The sequence below is a fragment of the Melozone crissalis genome, unplaced genomic scaffold (assembly GCF_028551555.1).
Source record: "Melozone crissalis strain CALT ecotype California unplaced genomic scaffold, PUWL_Pcris_2 ptg000002l_1, whole genome shotgun sequence".
NCBI lineage: Eukaryota > Metazoa > Chordata > Aves > Passeriformes > Passerellidae > Melozone > Melozone crissalis.
The window spans coordinates 15,639,409-15,662,452 of record NW_026535780.1 but is presented as its reverse complement, the minus strand read 5'-3'; the positions used below and the strand labels follow the sequence as shown (position 1 = coordinate 15,662,452).

Genomic DNA, 23,044 nt, shown 5'->3' with positions numbered 1-23,044 from the left:
GACATATTACTACACCTGGCAGAAATCCATGTGGGACATACACAGAATCAATGTTTATTTTGAATAGAGATTCTAGTGAGACATTATGAACATAAATGAATGCTGAAATCTTCAAAATTGAATCTAAGGAAAGAGAACCAGGAGACTGAACCTGCATGTTATTAACTATTATTTGCTGATGTTATCATCCCTTAAGATACATTATCTGAATGTCACAAATAGCAGTAATACTCCTTAAACCCTCAGTCGGCAGATTTTCTTGGTATTCTGACATTATCTTTGTAAACTGATGATCCATTGCACTAGAAGTATAGTTTCAGAGGTTATTTTAAAGGTTATTTTGAGGTTTTTGAATTTTCTGTCTCTTTAGGCCAAAGGCTGTTTAGTGTTCATCCAGAATGGTATATACTCATAGAATTAGACTTCCTAATGCCTTGGAGAGACCAGAAAAATCCATTTCCCAAAGCAGCCCTTGTTTTCCCTGTCCATTGCTTTTACCTACTGATTGACTCCTTCTGTTAGAGTCCTGTTGTAGCCATAGCTCCCCCTCCATCACATTATACGTGGCCATCATAAATCAGTAAATTAGAAGCAAGAAAACCTGTCTATCTACAGTCGAAATCAAATTGGTCTGAACAAAGAAAGTGAGCGGCGCCCGCAGTTGTTCCCCTTGAGAACAAACCACCCCACAGCCCGAACCCCTGCAGCACCCCGGCGGCAGGAGGGAGCTGCGGGGATCAGGAACATCTCCCGGGGCCGGGCCATGAGAGCAGAGAGCGATTCTTTATCACGTTTTACACCCGACATCGCAGAGCCCGCCCGAGGCCCAACGAGGGCGGGCGCCCTCACAGCCCGGCCGCGCCCCCGCCGAGGCCCCGCCCCCCCCTGGGCCCGCGCGCCGCTGTCACTCAGCGGCCGTTTCGTCACGCCCGCGGCTCTGCCCCGTCTCCCGGAGCCACGCGCACGCGCAGTGGCGCGGCCGGGGCCGGTGGGGGTGGGGGGAATTTGACCGTAAACATCCTGCGGTTTGAACGGCGTCTTCGCGCGCAGGAAGGACCGCGGCCGCCATCTTGTTTGCTTGAACGAGCGGCTCGGCTCCGCTCGGCTCCACTTCGGCTTCATTCGGCTCGGCCCGGCTCGGATTCGGCTCAGCTTCGGTTCGGTTCGGCGCCGCTCGACTCGGCTCGGGCTCGGCCCGGCCCGGCTCGGCTCGGCTCGGCAGGAGCAGCGAGCGGGCCCCGGGCCCGGAGCAGGGTAAGGAGTGGCTCCGGCCTCCGCGGTCGCTGCCGGCGCTCGAAGGGGCCCGGCGGGGCCCAGCTGCAGCCCCGCTCTCGGGCTGCTGCCGTCATGCTCGGCCTCGGAGCTCTTCGGCTGAACCCTCCCGGCGAGGAGGGCCCGCCTGGTGCTCCGCGACACCGGGGGTTCCCCGGGAAGGGCAGGGCCGCCCCAGGACCTTGCGCGGGGCCGGGTGTCCGGGGCGATTTGAGGCGGAGCCCTGAGTGCGGCCTGGCGGCGGCACGGACACGGCTTGTGGGGAGCGGGGTCCGCGCACCTGGAGCGGCCACACGAGCGGAGCCGCGGGGACCTTCCCGGGGAGAGCCGGGCCACGGGGCAGCCGAGGAATCGCGGGAACCTGCCCGGGGAGAGCCGGGCCGCGGGGCAGCCGAGGAGCCGCGGGAAAAGCCGGGCCGCGGGGCAGCCGAGGAGCCGCGGGGCCCTTCCCGGGGTGAGCCGGGCCGCGGGGAGGCCCAGGGGCCGCCTCGCTGTGACCGAGCCCCGCCGTGTGACTGAGCCCCGCCGTGAGACCGAGCCCAGAGCTGTAACCGAGCCCCGCTAAACGGACTGCGAGGCTGCTGCGGTCTGGGCAGAGGGACGGGAGCGAAGTTCCATTTGCCGCTCTTCTGGTTTTGAGTGCTGTTTTCCCTCTGCCATGGATGGGACAGGGTACTGAATGTTCTCACAGGCTCTCTAGTGGCAATGAGCTCCCTTCTGGACGCTGGGGCTTTTTAGCTGCAAATAAAAGGGCCCTTTAAAAATGCCGGCCTTTTGGAGAACCGGGATCTTGCTCTTATGGACACTGTTGGAAATCTTGCTATTGTTTTTAAGATTTCTCTGGTTCTGATTAGAAACGCTTCTGTTAAATATATAAAATAGGGCGTTGTTTTTATCAATAACAAAGGAAACTTGGGGTCACTGTGACTTATTGGCATCTTTCATTGAAAACAGCTTTTCTTTAAATTCAGACACATAAACTACTGTAAATTTGGAGGAGTTACCATTTAGGCCCACATTGTGCAAATGTGGGTGATAAGCACACTTTCATTAATCTCCTACTCAGTAGAACTCATTATCAAACCTGGGGGACATCAAAGCGTTATTGGGGCCAGGCTTCTGTTTTATTTTATGAAGGTTCATTCATAAATATTAGACATTTTACAAAATTTGGGAAAGCAAGGCCCACTCATCTGGGCCTTGCTTTCCCAAATTCATCTCATCTCAAGTTTTAACTAGAGAGGAAGTAGGTTTGATAGAGGTAATAAAAGGAGGAGCAAAAAGTTAGTGAGACCTACAATAAACTTAAATTACCACACACATTAATCATGTCTTGCTTATACTGTGGGATTTCCCACAGAAATTAGAGTATTTGCTTTAGTTACCACATCAGTTTAACCTCGGAAAGTTAAAATTTTTAAAAGTGTTTTACATTTGGGCTCTTGGATGACCAGTGCAGAGAAATAACTGCAAAAGATGAAATAATATAAGGAATGTTCAACTTCCATACCTTTAAAAGAGTGTGTTAGTACATGGTTTATGCACATTTATTAGTTTGGATTGGATCTGGAATTGCACAAAATAGGTTGGGATAATGGAGACAGAGCCTTAAACTAATAAGATTTATTTTCTACTGGTTGAGCATTCTGAGTGTAGGGGCAAGGGCAGGATACCTGCTGAGGGTTAGGTGGGAATGTGGAGTTGAGGGAGGAGGACAGTGGTGTTCAGAGGGTTCGGTAATTTCCAGCTCTTACAGTACTGGTGAGTGATCTGCCTTTTGAATTGGTAACCTGAGTGGGGCGCTGCTTCTATCTGATTGTGTGGGTGTGTGGTGTATTGTAATTGGAGACCAGTGGGTGCCGTTCCTCTAACTGAGTGGTATGGTTTGAGGAATTAATAGACCTGGTGGTGCAGCCTCAGCCGTAGAGTTTCTGACAGATTGTTGATGCAAGAAACAAGACTTAGAGACAAAGGGAAAATGTTGTATGTGTTTACCAAAGGTATGTAAAGTTGAGCTAGTTCACTTTTATCTTTTTCAATAATCGAATTTTTAGACAAAAGAAATTAAGGTGACTTGACACTGAGCTTTAGTAAAGCTGCAGGTGGCACAAAGAAATATATTAAAATTCAGATAAATGTGGATTAACCAGACAGTTCTAAAGGTGATTGCAGGAAGGATAGCAGATAAGGTAGTGGCAAAAAGAGGCCTGGAGCTGTGATATTAGTGGAATTTGTGATGAATTTTTTTTGAGTGGCACCAGATGTTCAGTGTGGTACCAAAACCTGCCAGGGAAGCAGGGTTGGTGAGTGCCCACACATGGGAAGTTTAGTGATGTAAGAAGGATTGGAGAGTGAAGGGGTTATGAGTTCAAGCTGAAGAATTCAAAGAATAGTTTCAGGGTCAGAGTAGTTCTTCTGAATGGTAGGACTTCTGCAGTCTGGTAGGGCCAGCTCAGACTGATGCAGGTGCACAGGGTGATCTCAACCTTCCCCAGATCACCCAGGGCTGCCTGGACTTAGCAAAGCAGAAACAGCTTAGGAGGAAAATATGCAGGTGGGGAGAAACCGGCAAAGAAGAGAAATTGAAGGATAGCAGAAGGACAAATTAATTAAAATGACTGGCTAAGTTTTTAAACTGTAGTGTGGAATTTATCTACTTGTCTGTGTGTGACCGTGGTTTTGGAAAAGCTTTACAAGGACCAAAAGTAGGTGACAGTAAAAACCAGAAAACTGAACTTTAGTTGTGGACTGGTGTGTGTGTGTACATAACCTAACCTAGGGAGAGCAGCTGATGAGTGGGTTTAATGAGCTAGAGTGAGCCACAGTCAAATAAAAATATGCTGAATGTTCTGCCTATTGTCAGCCCCTAGTTCATTAAGCACCTTTCTGCGTGCCTTGAAGAATGGGACTCGCTATGCCAGTGTGCTCTTCAGAGGTTAGACAGCTGTTCTAGTCAGAACAAGGATTTTAAGATGAAATACATGTTGAGGGTTAAGATGAAGCCCATAGTTACACCATCTACCAAATTTTGTTACTGCTACTTTGGAAGGAGCAATTGCCAGAGTCTCAGATGTGAAGGTGAAATGGGCACCTTCTGGCTCAGACCCTGGGTATGACCAGTATTATTTAGTTCTGCTTTGCATTCACTTACTTTGTGTGTAGAAGTGCAGTGAAGAGCATTGAGTAGAGGAGATTTTTTGACACATCTGTATTTTTTAAATTGTGCAGTTGTTGACCAAGTTAGGCTGAGAAAACCTGAGAATAATTGTGGCACATTGAAGCAAATTCAAAGCTAATGGCAATAAAGTTGCAGGTATTTTGAAAGGTTGGTTTGGCAAGATCAGGATGTGGTCCTGCCTGGCCTTGTGTGAGTACATACTCTTTTTGCCTTAGAGGAATGCAAGCAAAACAAAAAATGCCAAAGTTCTTAGAAAAAGTTTTGTGGTCCCGTTTCATACCCAGTCAATTTCAAAAATTGACAGTTGTATTTTACTTTACAAGCTTTTTAAGTCATCAGCTACCCTTTTGTGGATTCTTAGGAGTTGCTTTTCAGCCAGTGATATATTCTATGTGTCTGCCTGAGCACTCTGCCACTTGTAGAAACTCTTAGTTCCTTTAACATTTGTCCCAATCTCAAATTATGCCAGAAAATCTATTTCTCCCTTTATGCCACTGCATCAACATACTCTGCTATGAATTAAAGATCAGACAAAAAGCCTGAAATGCAGAAAAGGGAGAATCTGAAAAGAAAGACAAAATCTGGAGAAAGCAGGAGGAGCCTTTGGGGCTCACTTTGAAGAGCTGAGGTGCCAAACAGCTGAGCTGTAAAGGTGGGATTGTACAGTTGCTGTAACCTAGCTACTGCCAGAGCATCTGCTGGAATTTGGAAGTGGCAGGGACTCATGTGACAAGAAATTATTGCTTTAGGTAATAGAATCCTTATTTGTTAATAGCAGTTCAGATTGAAACACGCCTTAAACTATCTGTGGTGTGATTGTCACTGTTTCCCTTTGTGTATTTCAGTATGGCAAGGCTTCAGTGATGGATGAAGAGAAACAGATTTGAAGTGATAGATAAATAGATTTTGTCCAGGTTGTCTAAATAGTGAGTTTCACATTTAACAGGAAACTTAAGTATGTTTTCAGTTAACTCTAAGTTTGAAGTTTTGTGAAACCCATGTTATCTGTTTTAATAATTGTGCCAAACTCCACTAATCAAAGTACATTATTTTGCAGTTGTTATTGAATGCTTTTAATGGATTAATACAAGTGGTTTTGCTTACTCTATGTTTGTGTTCTCCCCTGTTCCTCATGTTCAGAGGTAATTACAGGCTCACTGTTGCATGGTTTTGGTAGCAACTCAAGATATTAAAATGCTGTGCTGCAGAGTTATGTCTCTGCATATACAAAAATACTGAGGCCTTCAAAAATATGCAAGGATTGAATTGTCTGCTGGCCTTAAGACAGTGTGATGTCTTCTAGAATATCCTGGGGGGGGGGGGAGTATAATACCTTCCTTTAGATAATGTTTATCCAAAATTTATTTCATTGTGCTTCCTGGAAAAACTTGCTCATGCCCATCTTTTTTGGACTTGACTTTGAGATGTACATTTTTTCATTTATTCTCCAGATGTCTGGAGGTTGGCTTTATTTCCACTGAATCATAATGTCAGAGCTTCTCTTGCCCCTGTACTTAAATTCTGAGCAGTATCAATTGTGACTTGCTGTGCTTCCTCTGGCTGTGTTTCTGTAGGCATAGAGGAGGTAAAAACTAAAATGCATTTATTGTGCCTTTTCTGTTCTTCTCTTTTGATTCATTTTCCTGGGTTATAGAAACTACTGGAAAAACTCTTTGTGGAGATTCTTTTACTTTTTTAAAGCAAACTTTTCTTTACTTGTAGTTAACTGAATCATATCTTTACCTCATGCATGGAAGTGGCATGTTTAGATCACAAGGCATCCTGCTGTTCTGATTCCCCATGGTTTGATGTGTTGGCATCTTATCAGTTGTAACAAAGTAATAACTAGATAAATAGATAAGAATGTCTTTTTTTTCTGATGAAGGAGAAAGAAAATGGAATCCTAAGGAAGTTTGGAATAATGCAGTCAATTTTCTCACCACTTTTGTCAACATTTGATTTTAAAAAATAAGAAATGGAGAATGGTCTGCTCAGAAATGGAAGACATGATTGTGCTTTCTGTTTAGGAAGGAAATTATAGTGAAGTCCAAAAAGATTTAGGGCTGTATATTTTATAAAGGTGAATCTTTTGCTGGAACAATATACAATATATGCTGGTATAGTAGAGTAGTAGCTACTGAACTAAAAGTAGAAAGAAGTGAAAGTCATAGGAAACTACTGTGGAGTGAAAACTGAGATGTGCTTCTTTGCATTAGGTGAGTTTGGTATCATTACCTTAAAGGTAAAAAGATTCAAGATTATGGTAAACATTTCTAAGTTGTGTATGTGGCTGTTAGTGGGTGTTATTTCTGCTTTGTAATTCTTCTGTAATAAATACATTACATTACATTATCCATTACCATACATTACATTATCCATGTAATATGCTCTTACATGGATACCATTTGTAAGTGTTGGCTTCTTAAACATATTAAACAAATAGTCTGACCTCAGTGCTTAAGAATCAAATATGCGTACTACTTCTGAGGATGAGGGAGGTATTTGCAAGGATGTTCCTCATAAAATAAAAGATGTGGAAAGAAATACTTGCCTTTCTCCTTGCAGGTTTGCACTTTGCTTTAGACATCTGGGACCATGTTCTATGCCCACTTTGTCCTGAGCAAACGTGGGCCGCTGGCCAAAATCTGGCTGGCAGCCCACTGGGACAAGAAGCTGACCAAAGCCCATGTGTTTGAATGTAACCTGGAGAGCAGCGTGGAGAGCATCATTTCCCCAAAGGTATCTGTTCTACACCAGTCTCATGGGTCCTTGCACTGAAAAGAACTTGAGTGTACACGTGGTAATTACTGTTTGGGTCACTGATCAAATGAAGTTCTTCGTGTTGCTATTTTAAAGGGTGGAAAGGTGTGTTTGGATGTGAAATAATACTCTATTGTGAAATGGGAGGAAATTTTAAGTAGCTTAATGATTTTACATGTTTTTCTTTCCCTCTGCTACTCATGACAAATTGTTCATCTTAAAACCAGTGGTGCAGTTGTGATTTTTGTCACTTAACAGACATCAGTGTCTTATAAAAAAAGCAGCTACTTGAAAACAAAAGAAAACTTATATCTTCTACTTTGGTTGATACAAATGTTAACAGTTTTTATAGTGCTGCGTTGGATTTTAGAAAAACTTTAAGTGTAAGCAAAAAGTGTATTGTACAATCACAGAGATGCTCACTCTTCTCGAGTAGTGATTTGTTTCATTATCACTTTTGGAAGGATTTAGGAAGAGGATCATCTTCATAGTCTCACTAGTGAGCTGGAGCATTCTTTTAGAGAAAAGAGAAACTAATAGGCATTTCTTCATATATTTAACTTTGTATGTAACAGTTCATTAGCTGATATTTTAAAAATATGTTGGAGGAAATAAAAATCTTGAATTCTTATGTTGGTGTTAAATCCTGTATTGCTCACTCTTTCTGTGAGATAATTATTCCACGTACCATTCAACACAAATTTCATGCTCTTTCAGCCTAACATACTTAAAGAAGACTCCTTCTGTGAATTACTTTTTTTCAGTTTTATGTTCCCACAGTAGATACTTCATTACATGGTAAAGCAGTGAGATTGAACTGGAAGAGAACTTTGAAATTGTTTTACGGTGGCAGCGCTTGTTTATGGGCACTCCACATCTTCCACTGTTTCTCATTTCAGGACAGAAAATGGAGAGGTAGCTTACATCAAATCATTATTTATGGCTGCCCAGCTTTTTGTATTTTTCACTTTTTCCACAATTGAAGTAGCAAAGGTGGGAGAAAAGAAAATGTTGTAAAAATAGGCTTTGTCACTTATTTTTTAACTAGGCAGAGCAGTGTTTGGGAATTCCTGGGGTGAGCTGCTATTAATTTAGTGGTATTTGCTAGGTCATCTATAAATAATGTAATAGGGTATCATCTTGAACTGTAGACTTTGCATTCTTTGTTTCTTCAATTTCTGCTGATTTTTATACTTGTTTTAGATATTTGATTTTACTGAGAAAATTCATGTAAATGTGACTGAGGTGTCATTTAAGGGAATACTGAGGATACATCTAATTCACTGATGTGCAATGTGTTTTTAGGTGAAGATGGCACTTCGAACCTCAGGACATCTTTTGCTAGGTGTTGTTAGAATCTACCACAGGAAAGCAAAATATCTTCTTGCAGACTGCAATGAGGCTTTCATTAAGATTAAGATGGCTTTTCGTCCAGGTATCTGTCTGTATCTAAGCACTCTCTGAAATGCTACATTGATAAATGTATTTATTAAGAAGGCATACAATTCTGCCTTCTTGTGTCTGTGTAATTACATACAGGTATAGGTTATAGGAGAAGTAATTATTGCAGCTGGCTGGCTGACTGAGTTGTCTGCTGAACAATATCTTTTAACTGAATTCTGAACAAAAACTTCTCTTATCAGTGCTGATTCTGTAAAATCCCACTTACAGTTTTGGCTGTGGCTGGTGTATGATGTTAAATGGAAATACACTGCATGGATTTTACCTTCTGTCTGAAGAAGGCCAGTGCCCTACTGAATAGAAGCACAGAAGGGGACTGGTTTCCATCAGGATTCAGGATTCTTTTGCTATGAGTTACAAAAGAAACATGAAAGTAAGCTGGTTTTTTACCACTTTCATATAATAGTTTCTGAAAATAATGTGGACTGTAATGTGGGCATCAAAGATAGTTTTCCTTTTATATGTTTGCAACATAATTTCCCACTCTGTAGTTGCTTACTTTAATATTTTGCATTAAAATGGGGTGCCATATTAATACCTGAAATGACTTTTCTGTCCAACAGTCAATGAATTATTTGGCTTTTATTCTTTCATGTCTTTAGAGATAGTTCTCTTTAATTTTGGCCTGGGGAAATTTTTAATTTTGGCCTGAGGAACTTTTTCTCAGCTGAAGTGTAGCAGTGGCACTGATGCTGCTGGATGCTCACAGCTGCTAAATCATATTCTACCTTTTTAAGTTAGTGAGTGCAATAGATTTAAAAGCTGAAATTGAGGGAGACTTTGTTTTTCAAAAGGCAGCTCTTGAAAGCCAGTACAGCAGTTACTTGAGAAAAGTTAAGGTATGTAATGCCTTTATCTTCATTTCCTGATCTACAGGTTGTGATTCAGGCACTGAATTCTAGTACTGAATTTTATGTAGCTTTCAGTGGCAATTTGTTGACTGTTACTAATTTTTTCTTTATTACTATGTTTTAACTTCCCTGGGTTATAATAAGAATGTAATTTTAATATCACAAGGCAACCTATTTTCCCTCTCCTAACAGTGTGCATGTCAAAGCACCTTGAAATGAAGATTTACAAAGAGTGGCATGCTGGCCTGACAGAAGCTGAGGCACTGGTCTTTATTTTCAGACTTATCAGCCTTCTGCCTTAGGCATTGAGTCTTTCTGTTCTGAGAATCATTTACATGTTTCATTTTAAGCAGCAGACAAGTAAAAATATTTAACAGCCCTGAAAGGATGGACTAGATATCTTTATTCCTAGTCAAGTGCCATGATGAATAAGCTACAGACTCATGCTTGTTCCTGGTCTCTGTGGACAGTGGTTCTTTGATTATTCATTGCAGAGGGGAGCACAGTGAGCAGAGTGTTTCTGAAGTATCTGTACCTCAGAATTGCCTGTGTTATATGTGTGGGTCAGAAGGCAGAGCATAGAGCTCAAATCTTCTGCAAGTTACAGAAGGAATTGAACCTGCATTTCCCATGCACTTTCAAGTGCCCTGACCTTTTAAGACTTTGAATAAAACAGAGGGACCAACTGCTGGCACTGGTTTTGTGATGCCCAATCTGATATTCATGCTCTGAGAATGCCTGCTGAATAAGAGTAAGCATCTCTGGAGGATAAGAAAAGGTATGTGGTGGTTTTGGTAATAAAGCTCTTATGTGCAGAAGCCTGTGAGTTAGTGAGCCCCAAGTGCAATCAGTTGTGTTCCAGGACTTCTGGAGCTGGTGGAACTGAATAAAGGACCAATAGCAAAGTAGTCACACTGTGCTGCCCCTGCAGTGTAGAACCCTGCAGCTCATACCATGTATCATGATTAAATTCTTTTGGAGCAGGTACCTGTAGTGTTGTGAAATATGATGCATGTGTTGGCTGCACAGCTCAACATAGTGCTACACAAACATTATTTTATACAGACAGTGCAAGGGCTTGAGGATATTTGTTTTGAATTTAGTTTGAATTTCACTTGCTTCCATTATCTAAGGTTTCTTTGTAGGTATCTCAGCATCAGTTCAGTTCAACAAATTTAAAGACAGTAGGCCCTTGCAGAGAGAAAATGCTAATGGCACAGTGAAAAGTGCTGTCCTTGTAAGGAATGGGAACTGATGTTTGGGTGTTCTTCCTTGCAGGAGTTGTTGATTTGCCTGAGGAAAACAGAGAGGCTGCTTATAATGCTATTACCTTACCTGAGGAGTTTCACGATTTTGACCAACCGCTCCCTGATCTAGAGTAAGCTTGGGGTTTTGTCCATTTCCATGACATTGAGAATTGGTTTTAGTTGAGGAGAACCTGGTTTGAAACAGCTAACTCACTGCTGAATGTAAAAAAATAGTCTGTAGGTAACTTCTATTCTTAGGTCTTTCTTATATACTGATAAGGAAGTGTGCAGTCATTTTTGTGTTGATTTTAAGTTCATAGCAGCATTGACTTTAACTGAAATTAAAGCTGTCCTTACAGGAGCTTTTCAAAAACTCAGATACCTATTATAATTTTTTTTTTTTCTATGCAAGGCATCCTACATCACATACATCCTTAGGTTGGACAAGATTCATTTTATGGGGATGTTATTGACCTTTCAAAGTAGCACTTTTAATTCTTAAATCTTCTTAATACTCACTGGTTACTTTTACATATAACACGTATACAACAAGCATACAACCTGAATAGTTCTTAATCTTTAAAAGACGGATGTTTTTTGTTATTTTTTTTAATTTGAGTTATTCATCACGGAGTTTTTAGAATCCAGCTTACTCGGTGTTCAATTTAGTTTAAATTCAAATTAGAGTATATGCTAATTTGAAAGTGCAAAAATTTCTGTGTATTTATAAGAAATGCACCTTAATACACCACAAAGGTTGTTAGCTTGGTAGTGCTGCAAAATACAGTGTTTGATAAACTGTATTAATAGATTTTGAAGTTGAAGGGGTGGAAGGTTTTTCTTAATTGTTAATTTGCTCTTTGAAATTAGTAATCCCAACACAGCAAGGAGTCAGAGGGGTTACTGATACATTTCCCAGAAGCTAATGCAATTTGGATGATAGGTTTGAACCATTAATAGTCTCACTGTTTTAAGTAGTAGTTTCTATTCAGTGTTCACCTTTATTTTTTTCAATAATGGACTTGAATGTAAAATTGTTTTTTACTGAATAATGTCATGTTTATTTCAGCAGCCTTTATCTGTTCTTTGTTTTTTAATGAGATTTTTAATAATTGCCTTCTGTTTGTTTAAGTGATATTGATGTGGCTCAGCAGTTCAGTTTGAACCAGAGTAGAGTGGAAGAAATTACAATGAGAGAAGAAGTAGGCAACATCAGTATCCTCCAGGATAATGACTTTGGTAAAGATCTCATGTGTTATGTGTTACTAGCTAATTTTAGTTATTGTAAGATATGGTTTTGCAATTACTATGGAATGCCCAATGAATTCTAAACAAAATAGATCAAACACGCTGTGGTTTTGTATGTTTAATTTTTAGTTCATGTCAGTTTTTCCAGAAGGTTGTCCTCTAATGCTCAGCAAACTTCTAGCTGCCTAGAATAGGCAGAAAGAAAAGCTGAAGAATATTCAGTCAAGTTAATCATTGAAGTACTGTGACCATTATAATTTTCAAAATCTGATGTGAATATGAAGGGAGCTGTTGCTTTAATCATAAGCATGCTCTCAGTCAGAAACCAGTGGGACATTTCTAAAGCTGAATCAGTCACTGGTGACAAGTTTGCTACTTTAGATATCCTTTCAAGGACAGTACTCTAACATCTGAATCAAAACCTAAGGACAGTTTTATTTGAATTTCTGGTTCCTAACCTGCAGTATTGTAAACCATAATTTGGTAATAGTTTTGAAAGAATAACCTAAAAATGGTGTTGACTGGGTGTTGGTTTGTTCCCTGTTATTGAAGTCCAGCCTTGAGGCTTAAGGCACAATGTCTGAATTCCATTGCATTCTTTGGTTTCTGTGCAGATAAAGTTTAGTAGGACCTTGCTAATATCAATTCAAATAAGAACAATAAAATGCTTTGAAAAGGAGATGCTTTTATAATTGGTTGAACAGTATTTTATGCTATGGTGTTGCTGGTCACAATTCCTTAACATCTTGTCATTAACTCTGCAAATAGGATTAATTGAATTAAAGTTTGGTCCTACATATGGGCCTTTGTTGATCAGTTAGGTAGGTCTCTTGCATTTTGAATTTTGTAGCACTTAGAGCAGTGCAATTGTATTCTTGCAGGTGACTTTGGGATGGATGATCGTGAGATGATGAGAGAAGGTGGTAGTGCATTTGAGGATGACATGCTGGTGAGCACAAGTGCTTCCAATCTCCTCCTGGAACCTGAACAGAGCACCAGTCACCTCAACGAGAAATCTAATCACCTGGAGTATGAAGACCAATACAAAGATGATAATTTTGGGGAAGGAAATGATGGTGGAATATTGGGTATGTTTGAGAAATTTGTTTTTCCTCTATCCTACCTCCTACCTTAATTAATTAGTTCTTGGGTAGATTAGGGGAAGTTGTTTTCTTTGTTGCCAGATCCTGTAAAAGTTGTGCCTTGTACAGTGAGTATTTTTACTCACTGTATGTATATATATATATATATATAAAATGTATATATGTATGTGTGTGTATGTGCACTGAGCATATATTCTGGTTTGTGAGTACTACAACAGTATAGCTGACTCACAGCATATTAAGTGTTGGCATATTTAAAACAAAGTTCTAAAAAATTAGATGTAAGATGCAAATATGTGGCAAGTATATGGTAATAAATGTTATCTGTAAGCTCAGAATTAGAGCTGAAAAGCCCCTTGAAAGAACACTGCTACCTTCTTCTATGTCAGCATTGAAAGCTCTTTCTGACTTTTGCACTATCTTCATCTGTATTGTAATAAACTTGTCTGTACTTCTTTGTGAGTTTGGCTATACTTATTTCATGAATTTGTGGATGCAAAACTGATTCTTTCATATGGTTTCTTTAGATGACAAACTTCTTAGTAATAATGATGGTGGCATTTTTGATGACCCACCTGCACTCTCAGAAAGTGGAGTAATGATGCCAGAGCAGCCTCCCCACGATGATATGGATGATGATGATAATGTGTCAAGTGAGTATGATCCAGGACCAGACCTAGAATTACTTTCAACTCATGTAGTTTGGATTCTAATTCCTGAAGAGCATACTAAGCTCAAAAGTGTGAAGTGTGGGGAGCCCCCTGAAGGTGTGGAGGAGGGCAGGGAGGGGTGGCCCAGCCTGTTGTGTTTTGACCTAGTGCAAGGCTCTCATTGTCGCCGGCAGTGGGAGGCCCGGACAGCCCCGACTCGGTGGATCCCGTGGAGCCGTTACCAACCATGACTGACCAGACAACGCTCGTCCCCAATGAGGAGGAGGCCTTTGCTCTGGAGCCTATTGACATAACTGGTGAGTGAGCTGCTGGGGAGTACTGTGCAGTTTGTCAGAGACCACCTTAGCTTGATGGAGTGGAAATGAATGTCTAGCACTGCTGCTGACTCTGCTGCTCACTTGGGAGAGAAAGCTGGGATCAAGTGCTGAATTCCATTTATTCTAATAGTAGCCCTCCAGTACCTTCCAGAGAGGTAGCTTACATGGATGGTGTCAGAGAATACTAGTTTGTAGCTTCTGCAGTCAGTGCATGTAACAGCATGATACTGTAGCTTTAGATAAATATGCTAGTTAAAATGCACTGAGTTGAAATGGAGCTCAGCATGTCTTTCATTCTAATATGGTATCTGTAGTACAGCACAGTTCTTGATAAACACAGTCCTTGTGTTTGAAGGACAGGACTGATGCTTTACACTGAGAATGACTGCTGTTCTAGTGATTTGTAGCTTTAAGGAATTGCTGATTTCAGGAGGTGCACCTTGTATTTGAATTTCTACTAGTTAGGGGTTTTCCTTATATTTTTCTTTAATGCAAGAAACTTGCTTATTTTAACAGATACTATTTGGCTTATTATATACTGACCCCTGCTTTATTAAAAAGTTAACATCTGGAAAGAAAGTAGCTTGTCCTGTGCTTTTAGGCTGAGCTCCAGGCCCTGATTCCCTGCTTGGCCGGTGGGAGAGCCATGGCACTGCCCTCTCGTGGCAGGCTGGCAGCAGGGGACCAGCTCATCTGCTGGTCCTGCAAAGAGCATTTACCAGAGCCTCAGGGTCTGCTGCAGAGTACAGGCTGTGAGCACAGTCATGTTATCCTAGAACAGGGTTAGAAGTTTACAGTTAAAATAACCACCCACATTAACTCTACCAAAGCTCAGGTAGGGCTTAAGGGAAAAAGTGGGTATGGTGTTTTAAATCTGTGATTAGAGTCATAGCTGGGATTGGAAGGAATCATGAAGATCTAGTTCCAACTCTCTTGGCATGAGCAGGGGCACTTTCCATTAGACCAGGTTGCTCAGAGCCCCATCCAGCCTGGCCTTGAACCCTGACAGGGATGGGGCATCCACAGCTCCTCTGAGCAGCCTGTTCCTGTGCCTCACCACACTCACAGCAGAGAACTTCTTCCCAACATCTAGTCTGAATGTACTCTCTGTCAGCTGGCAGCCATCCCATCCCCCTTATCCTCTCACTACATGTCTTTGTAAAAAGTCCCTTCCATTTTCCTTGTAGGCTCCCTTCAGGTACTGGAAGGCCACAATTAGGCCACCCCAAAGCTCCCTTTTCCTTAGACTGAACAAAACCAAATCTCTCAGCCTTTCTCATAAGAGAGGTGCTCCATCTTCTGTTCAACTTGGTGGCCAGTGTTTGCACCAGCCTATCAAGCAAACCATGGGAGAGAGGGGCATGTGCAGCTGAGGGCATTGAGGCTTAGATAGATTTAAATTCACAGAAGAACTTGCAGGTTATGGGAGAGCCTTCATATAGTATTTGATGTTTTGTACTGCACATAGCTTTTAATCCTTCTCCCAAAGCTGGTGTTGCCTTAGATTCTTGAGGCAGCTTTATATGTGGGCAGGCAAGACCTGTAGAGAACTTGCAGGATTCTTTTACAGTGTGGTACCTGTTTGAGCTAACCCTCATTGCTTGCTAAAAATCTCAACAGTCAAGGAAACCAAAGCAAAGAGGAAAAGAAAGCTGATTGTGGACAGTGTGAAAGAACTGGACAGCAAGACTATTCGAGCCCAATTAAGTGACTACTCTGATATTGTCACTACTTTGGATTTGGCACCTCCTACCAAGAAATTGATGATGTGGAAAGAAACCGGTGGAGTTGAAAAGCTTTTCTCTCTGCCTGCACAGCCTTTGTGGAATAACAGACTACTGAAGGTAATGTTTTTGTTCAAGTTTATTTTTAAATGGAGCTATATTCAGAATTGTGCTTCATGTATAGCAAATGTCAGCATATAAATAGTGATATAGTGATGGCAGTATTCATAATTGGAAGAAAAAATACATTAAAAGAATTAAGGTAAATATTTTGAACATTGCTGTGATCAGTTACAAAGATAAATAAATTTTTAGAAGTTAGTACTGTTGGAGAGGAGATTCAAAACTGATAAAAAAATATAGGCCATAATTACTTAATCCAAAATGAAATAAAAAGACACTGAGAACTGCAATAGTGAATAATGTCATGTTTCTTTTGTAGCTCTTTACTCGCTGTCTTACACCTCTGGTACCAGAAGACCTGAGAAAGAGGAGGAAAGGTGGAGAAGCTGACAATCTTGATGAATTCCTTAAAGACTTTGAAAACCCAGAGGTTCCCAGAGAGGAGCAGCAACAGCAGCAGCAGCAACGAGATGTCATTGGTTTGTGTCTTGTTAAAGATGCTCTGCTTGCCTTTGGAGCATATATTTCTCTTTTATCTGTGCTTTGTATTAAGTCATCAAAGATTATGTATGAAACAATGAGCTTTGTAATGGTTGTTTAGCTTGATGTCATGCAATCTCTGACATAAAATAACTTCTTTTTCCTAGAAATAGGGGATGCTTAGGAATTGCTTTAACCAGTGGATTAAAATTGCAGGCTGTTGAGAGTGCTCAATTCTAAAATGATTGGATTTTGTTACAGTTTCTAATAACATTCCTAAGTATCTAAAAGAAGATTTGTTGTGAATGCAGATGAACCTATCGTGGAAGAGCCGAGCCGTCTGCAGGAGTCGATGATGGAGGGCAGCAGAACCAACCTGGACGAGTCGGTGATGCCACCGCCGCCCGCCCAGACCGGGGTCAAACGCAAACTGCAGCAAGTGGAGCCAGAGCCAGTGTTACCTGTGAGCAACCTTTTACTGGTTTGTATGGGGAATGGGAATGAGCAGTGCTTTTGAGTAGGAAATGACACAGATTTGAGCTTTCTATGGTCCTTTGAGATTCACTGTAGTAGTATCAGAGCATTTGTCCCTGGGTATCATTCTGTTGCTTTTGTTAGCTGAAAAGTTTATTGAAGCATTTGAAATGCTGGTAGGATAAAGAAATTTTACTTCTTCCTCCAGTAAAAGTCTTCAAGAAATCTAGTGGATTGCTTATCAAGTCATGCTTGGCAAGTGTATCTGAACAGCTTCCATGAAGCAAGGATAGTGTTAGTTCCATAAATGTCTTCTAAGACAGCCCTAGTGTTCCAGGCTTAAGGCTTCAAAGAAAAACTTTGATTATCTGGAGAGATTTCCTGGTTGAGTTGTGAATAGACTTGGACACTAGCTGTGATGCAGTGTCAAAGGAAACTGTTTGTGAAGGGGAGAGGAAGGAAATGGGCAAAATGAAAGGTGTATTTTTCTGAATGCTTTCATGGTGAGAACAGTCCTGTTCATGCTGTGTCTCATGTTTGTGCATTTTTTAACCTCACTTTTCACATTCCTTGGCTGACAGGTTGTTCACTGTAGAATGGGACTGTCAGATGTTACATTATCTTAGTAAGCAGGGTGGCAGCTGCTGCTCCTTTTGCCCTTTCATGGGGTGAAATCAGCATCGACTGTGCTAAGTCAGTGTCATTGGGGGTGTTGGTGTGTTGGGAATTCTGTGATTATCTTAGAGGCCAGGTCAGGCCTCTAGCAACAACCTGTAGTGATACCTGCTGTGTGACTACATCAGAAGTTGCTTTGCCATTTTTAGGGTACGTGTAGAAACACTTTCACATGTCAAGGTAACTTTACTGGCAAACACTTAATTGTTTATAGATTCGGAGAGGGGAGGAGAGTACCATATATTTTACTAAAGCTGTCTTCATAAATCCTATTAAATTTCTTTTCTGTATTTTCCTCTTGACATAAATATTTTCTGAGAATATACTTTAGCACCAAAGTAATTCATGTGTTTTCAGAAACTTTGTAGGTACCAATGTTTTAATCCCTTCACGTTTGTATTGATGAGAACAGCATTTTGATATTTTGAAGATGTCTAGTTCCAGTGAGTTAAAGTGTGTTCGTGTAGCATTGCATCTGGTGATGTGGGATTTTAAATTTGCATGTGCTGATCCAAGGAATGAGATCAGTAGTTTGGATGGTGGCATAAGTGAAGTTACTGGAAAGCCTTTTTACTTTACAGTGGTGTCATAATTTCTGGTTTGAGTAGAATCTAAAGGATTGAAAATACACATATAGACAGCAAAACAAAATTGCTTTTTGGTTTTCAAAAATGAAAAATCCTGACAAATGACTAAGATTACATACTTGTATTTTATTAAACTGGTCTGTAGCACCATTGTTCTATTGTAAAAGAGATGACAAAATGATTCTGTTTGTTTAACTGTATTGTGTGCTCTTAAAGCATCCACCATCACAACAACTGGAAATACCACCTGTAGAAATGCCTCCAGAGGAGCCCCAAAACATCTGCCAGCTAATACCAGAGCTAGAACTTCTGCCAGAAAAAGAGAAGGAGAAGGAAAAGGAGAAAGAGGAGGAGGAGGAAGAAGAAGTAAGAACTCTGTAGAATCAGTTTGTGTGTTTCCTAGAAGTGGATGAATGTTTGTGGATTCAGTAAAAGGCATAAGAAATAACTCTTTTGTCTGTCCTTATAAATAGCCCTTGGAAATGTAATTCTTAAATTATTTCATAACCATTTAATAATATTATGTAATTTTTAAAATTACATATATATTCTGTTCTGAATTGGTGTTCTCTTGTTCTCACCCATGGCTGGATTAAACCACTGAATGTTTGTGATGCCTTAGATAAGAACTTTAGACCTTTAATGGTGTGGTTCATTTTAAATAGCTTGTCCTACTTAATGAAAGTAGCTTTTTGCAAGAAAACCAGCCATGTCTTCAAATAGGATAACTTGTCTCTTAGCCACAGTATTTAATATCCTGTGGTAACAAACTTCATTGATGTCTTGTATTTTACACCTGCTTCCAGGAGGAAGATGGCACAGGGGGTGATCAGGATCAAGAAGAAAGGAGGTGGAACAAGAGGACTCAACAAATGCTCCATGGCCTTCAGGTACACATGATCATTTGCTTTCTCTTAGAGCAGCTTTGGAGTGTGTGCACTGATGCTTTTGAGCTGAGTTAAAATGTCAAGAAAGAGCTTTCTGTGCAGTCAGTGTTACAGAATACCAGTTATCTTAGAGGGGGAAGAATGCATGTAGTTGATTAAATCTATATCAAATAATTGTATTAAAATGAAATCTATACTTTTATAATTGTCACTTATTGTTTAGAGAACATTTGAATTAAAATTTTTCACCTAAATGTTTTTCAACCTTCAAGTCCACACTCCATATGCACAGAAGTTGAAATTATAAAATAACTGGTTGTATTTTTGATGAAATCATAGTGCCTCTGACTTTTTGCCATGTGTCTTTAGGCAAACCCTCCTAAGAGTCTAGGGATAACACCAGTGTACAGGACATTTACTTCCTGTCTAGGCTAGTTTGAAAACTGTTATGCCATGAGAAGCTGAATCTATTGACAGCTGTGGAAATGTGACTTTGGCTGGTTTCTAGCATGTGGATTCAGTCTGCACAGACATATCTGTCTGTAGGATGGATTCTTGCTTGCTGGAACTAAAGAGGCTTTTTCTGATGTGATGACTGAACCCCACCATGTTCACCCTGAAGTGCAAACTGCTCCTTTGCTTATCAGTCTCTGTGTTTGTCCTCCACATACTCTTGGGCCAGCTTTGCCTTGCAGCCTGGTTTGTAGCTCCTTTGTTCCCTTAAACATTTTGGCAACTGGTGAGATTTGGCTGTCACTGAATGCCACATCCCACATGGTCACACATCCCCTCTTCTCTCGCCCAGCTTTAAAGGCAGAGCACGATGCTACAGGGCCTGGATTATCCTTTTGGCCATTTGGGGTCAGCTGTCCTGGCTGTGTCCCCTCCCAAGTCCTTGTGCAGCTCCAGCCTACTTGGTGCAAAACAGCACCATGTGAGCTGTTGTGAAGAAAATTGCCTCTGCCCCAAACCAAATCAGTACAACTGATTAAAATAAAAAAAGCTTAAAAATAATTTCTAAAGTATGCTGATGTTGAGTTGGTAGTGTTGTGTAATGTTTTCCTCTCTGAATGTTTTATCTCAGTTTCTGAAGTGAGCTTTAGAAATCTCTTTGGCCATAACTGGCTTTTTTCAGTTCTTTCTTCCATGTCCTCAAAAGAGCATCACATTGGATGGCTGAAACATGAAATCTGCAATGAGATTTGGAGTTAAGGTCTGATTCATATAAAGTAATTTGGTTTGGCCAGCCAAATATCTTTTCATCTTGTTGAAATTCATTCCAGGACAGACAGTTCTGCTTTAAATTGAACACTTCAGTTGTTGTCCTGGCCAGCAAAAAGATGTATAATCATGATTTGTTTTTTTAAATATATTCTTGCCAAGACTTTGAGAAAATCTTAGTGACTTTGGGAACTTAGTTTAAGACAGAGGAGTCTTAGAAATAAACAGGCTTTCACTTTGGGAAATTATGCATCTTTTAAAGAATGTTAGCTTTTGAAATTTTACTTTATTGTTTTTGGAATTACATTTATTTTGAGAAATAAAGCTTGATTTTTCTTTATTTTATTCCCATTAAGAAAAAATTGTCTTGTAGTCAAAAAAGACTGGTTAGCTATTGTTTCAGAAATAAAATCTTGTCCTAGTCAACAGTGTTTCTGGAATACATTCAGCAGATTCAAGAATGATTTTCACACATCTCTCGGAAGCCTACTAGGTTTCATTTAGCTAAGATCCATAAAGAAATTTTCATGTACATGTTGTAATGTTCCCATTCTTCTGAATCCCTCTGTGTCCTGGGGTTGTCAACAAACAGAATCTTGCCAAGAGACATTGTTGTTTCTGTGTAGTTCTCTATTTAACTTGTGGTATCAACGTTGTGTTTTCCAGAGAGCTCTTGCTAAGACTGGAGCAGAATCCATCAGTTTGCTTGAGCTGTGCAGAAATACGAATAGAAAACAAGCAGCTGCAAAGTTCTACAGTTTCCTGGTACTGAAAAAGCAGCAAGCTATAGAGCTGACACAGGAGGAGCCCTACAGTGACATCATTGCCACCCCTGGTCCCAGGTTTCACATTATCTGAATGGTTCCCTGGGGCAGAGCTCGTGCTCCTCTCACCAGTGCGTGTGTATTGCCCTGTCTGCAGGGCCCACAAGACCATTGCAGAAAATTTAGATTTTATTGTCTGTATAAAGTCCTTGGTTTTCTCTTGGGGTTATTTTGGGGTTTGGATTTTAACTTTACCACTCAAATTTTTAGTGAAACTGCTGGCTGGGTTGGGTGACTTGAGTTCCAGCTGCAGAAACCAGACATCTCAAGCACCCAGATAAAGATTGTTTTAGCAGCTCAGAGCAGATGTGTGCAATATTGGTGCATGTGATGTTGAGTATCAATGAAAATGTCTTACAATAATTTCACTAGTTGATTCAGTAGAGATATTTTTAACCTATACAAGTAAATCTGAATGGCCAACCTTTTGTCTGATTAAAAACTTTGCCAAACTCATCTGAAATGTTCGGTCTGCTTCTCGTAGTAGTAGTTTTTTCTCCCCTTCTCTCGATCTTTGTGCATACTGTGGGTCTCTTAAAGCTGCCAATATGAAAGGTAGTGCCTGATATGTCAGCTTGCTGCGTCACTGCATTTTTGCAGTCAGATTTTTGTAGCCCTTGATGCTAAGGGGAAACGAGTGTCTGTGGAAAGCACTTCCTCTATGTGATACACGAAAGGACAGAACATGTGAAGCGTTTTAGACTAAACATTCCTTGTCACTTATCACCTTGTTATGGTCCACTACTGATAATGGCTAATTACTGTTAACAAGTGACAAATGAAAACTAGTAATGTCATTTAACCATTTAAGAAATCATAATGCTTTAGATTTGTTAGAGCTGTATATAAACTCCAGACTTTTTAAAACAGACTTCTAGATTGTAAATTATCTGATTTTTTTATTAAGCAAGCATCCGACAGTAAGAAGAAGAAAAATTGCTAAAATCAGATACCACCTGTACCAAAAGGGCAACAAACTTTGAATATAGAGTACAGATGGGCACAATTCCACTTAATTGTGTAGTGTATTAATGGCTCTTTGGATATATTTATGGTTTTAGTGTCAATTTTTTCTGATAATGTACACTCCCGTGTTCAAAACGTTTTATCAGTTTTGCGAAAGAAGTCCGGTTTGATTTTTATTTCTAAAGAATGAAGCTTTACTGTTAGACCAGGTAGCACCAGAAATTATGTGAATATGTTGATTATGGAGACCTGTCTTAACTTTTTTTAGGGCAAAATTATTCACAGTGAAGGTTCTGGTTTTAATGTTGGCACTTTTGTGAAATAATTTTGGGACTCTTAAATTTCAGTGTATACTCAACTGTAAAATTATGTGAATGTTTAAAGAACTCTGAGACTACATGATGACCATGTTTTACTAATCCTTGGAAAAGTTAATTGTATAAAGTTACTGCAGCTTTATTTTCAACATGATGTGCCTGTAAAACCATAATTTTCTCCTTTGTAAAAAGAGACATTGTAGATAACTTGAATGTTTAATTATAGAAAAGGTCATTAGTTTCTTGTTACACATTTTTAGTCTGTTTTTGTTGCTTTTCAAAGTTAATATTCTTGAAAATAGTTGATGCTGTTATGTATAACTTTTCTAATAAAAGTTGTGTTATAAGCTGTTATGTATTAGCTCTGTGTCTTGTTTGAACACCTCCCATTTATGTAGGAGAGACTGAGCACTAAGAAATTGGTTATTTTGGTATTAGGTATGGAAAGATTTAGCTCTTTAAAAGGTTAAACTCGAATATGTAAATAGAATTCTTACCATTAGGAAGGAAGTGTTACTCTACTGGCTGTGCTGTGCTTTCGTTCAAGGATTCTTTGCTAGGAATGTGTGTCCTAGGAAAATTATGGGAAACTGTCTATAAAATGTGATTCATCTGCATACCTGTCCCTTCTGAATGCCAGAACATCTCCAGCTTGGAT

The 23,044-nt window shown here is 40.2% G+C and overlaps 1 protein-coding gene across 3 annotated transcripts; it reads left to right on the top strand.

The window, feature by feature from the left end:
- The first annotated feature begins 1,037 nt into the window (after positions 1-1,037).
- On the top strand, positions 1,038-22,740 carry RAD21 (RAD21 cohesin complex component). Of its 3 annotated transcripts, none has more exons than XM_054275531.1 (14): positions 1,038-1,254; positions 7,016-7,189; positions 8,516-8,645; positions 10,801-10,900; positions 11,902-12,008; positions 12,899-13,105; positions 13,648-13,773; positions 13,965-14,087; positions 15,729-15,952; positions 16,275-16,434; positions 16,747-16,898; positions 18,388-18,537; positions 18,981-19,061; positions 20,946-22,740. In XM_054275531.1, exons 2-14 carry the CDS (start codon positions 7,046-7,048, stop codon positions 21,135-21,137), a joined length of 1,896 nt encoding a protein of 631 aa, XP_054131506.1. In that variant the 5' UTR covers positions 1,038-1,254; positions 7,016-7,045; the 3' UTR covers positions 21,138-22,740. The 3 variants fall into 3 exon arrangements, with proteins under 3 accessions (XP_054131506.1, XP_054131338.1, XP_054131419.1); XM_054275363.1 differs by having other exon boundaries at positions 1,039-1,254; positions 18,978-19,061; XM_054275444.1 differs by lacking the exon at positions 1,038-1,254 and adding an exon at positions 4,693-5,376 and having other exon boundaries at positions 18,978-19,061.
- Positions 22,741-23,044: the final 304 nt, after the last annotated feature.